Source organism: Aplysia californica, unplaced genomic scaffold (genome assembly GCF_000002075.1).
Source record: "Aplysia californica isolate F4 #8 unplaced genomic scaffold, AplCal3.0 scaffold01241, whole genome shotgun sequence".
Classification (NCBI taxonomy): Eukaryota; Metazoa; Mollusca; class Gastropoda; order Aplysiida; family Aplysiidae; genus Aplysia; species Aplysia californica.
In genome coordinates, this window is record NW_004798511.1 from 13,088 (window position 1) to 14,295 (window position 1,208).

Here is a 1,208-nt window from a genome sequence, read left to right on the forward strand (position 1 = left end):
ATGTTACGCCAGAGTAAACCAAGTTTTCCACACGCCATTTGATAAAAAGCGGATTATTCATTTATTTATGTATTTACATATTTATGTGTTATGTAATTGTGTATTTTTTAAAGTTTTTGAATTCTTTGTTTATTTATTTCTTTTTCAAAATCTTTTTCAAAATCTCCAGCCAACCTCCACAAATGGTGTTTCTGTCCGCGTGGTTGTGCCCTACTTCACTGTGCCCCAAAACACACCTGGTTGCATCCTCTGGTGACGTCATGGCACTTAGGAGGGTCCCTGGACTTGCAGTTCTTTGACCTCGGAACCCGGGACCTCATCCCGCTCGTCTGCGCCAGAAACGCTCTGCAGTTCTACAAAGCTCTAGGGGGCATGGTGAGTCCTTTGAGGAACCCTTTGCTATGGAAAAAGACGTTCAAACCATACATTGTAAAGAGGTTAAGTGACCTTATTTGTTTGATATTTAGTCGTACTCGGTACGAACTGAAACCAGTGAACGATTGGCGGGTGCTTTGGTACGAATAAAATTTGCTCTTGTTTCCTGTTAAACATCTCATCCTTATCTCTCCTCTTTCTTTTTTGTGGTTGTAACTCTATCGTAATACTTCAAATCTACTGCACGTTTAAGACCTTATTATGTTGCAAATACCGTAAAACGCTTATCAAAACATGAAACAAACGAATTAGAGAAGAGCGTTGTCTTTTTCTTGTCCACCAGGAAAAGATAGTGGGCTACACGAGCGAGCTGGCAGAGAAGGCCAAACAGCTGTTTGAGAAAGAGCTAGGTTTGACACACCTTGACATCCCAGCCAGCATGGAGGCTCCCAACATGAAGATGTTAAAACTGCCTCCGTTCCGGGATTTCCCGTCCCTCGATGTGAGTACTCAATATGAATATGCATAATTATGTGTGCCATTGTTAGGTTGCGAGTAATCCTATAAAGTTCTTTGCGAGTAGTTAACAAAACAATTTGCACTCACCGGCATAATTTGTGGTGTAGAGGTTAGGCGCTTCACTGCCCTTCACAGAGGACCCGAATTCGATTCCCGAGTCGGGAGAAAACTCAGTCTTTCTGCGGGAATCTGGTATCCCTCTCAGCTCGAGTTGCGCCTTACATGCAGGGTCTGAAGCTTGCCTCCTGAATATTCCAGTTTGCGTCGATGGGGGCGTAAAACACCAATATTAAAAGCACACACACACACACACA

The 1,208-nt window shown here is 43.1% G+C and overlaps 1 protein-coding gene across 1 annotated transcript in view; it reads left to right on the forward strand.

Annotated features, from left to right (window-relative positions):
- Positions 1-169: 169 nt before the first annotated feature.
- LOC101849342 (hercynylcysteine sulfoxide lyase) overlaps positions 170-1,208 on the forward strand; it is a gene marked incomplete at its 5' end in the record, with an annotated part of 3,046 nt that continues 2,007 nt past the window's right edge. Inside the window, 2 exons of the mRNA XM_005112334.3 lie at positions 170-375; positions 719-877. Coding sequence (XP_005112391.3) covers positions 170-375; positions 719-877 — 365 coding nt within the window. The remainder of the gene's footprint in view (positions 376-718; positions 878-1,208) is intronic.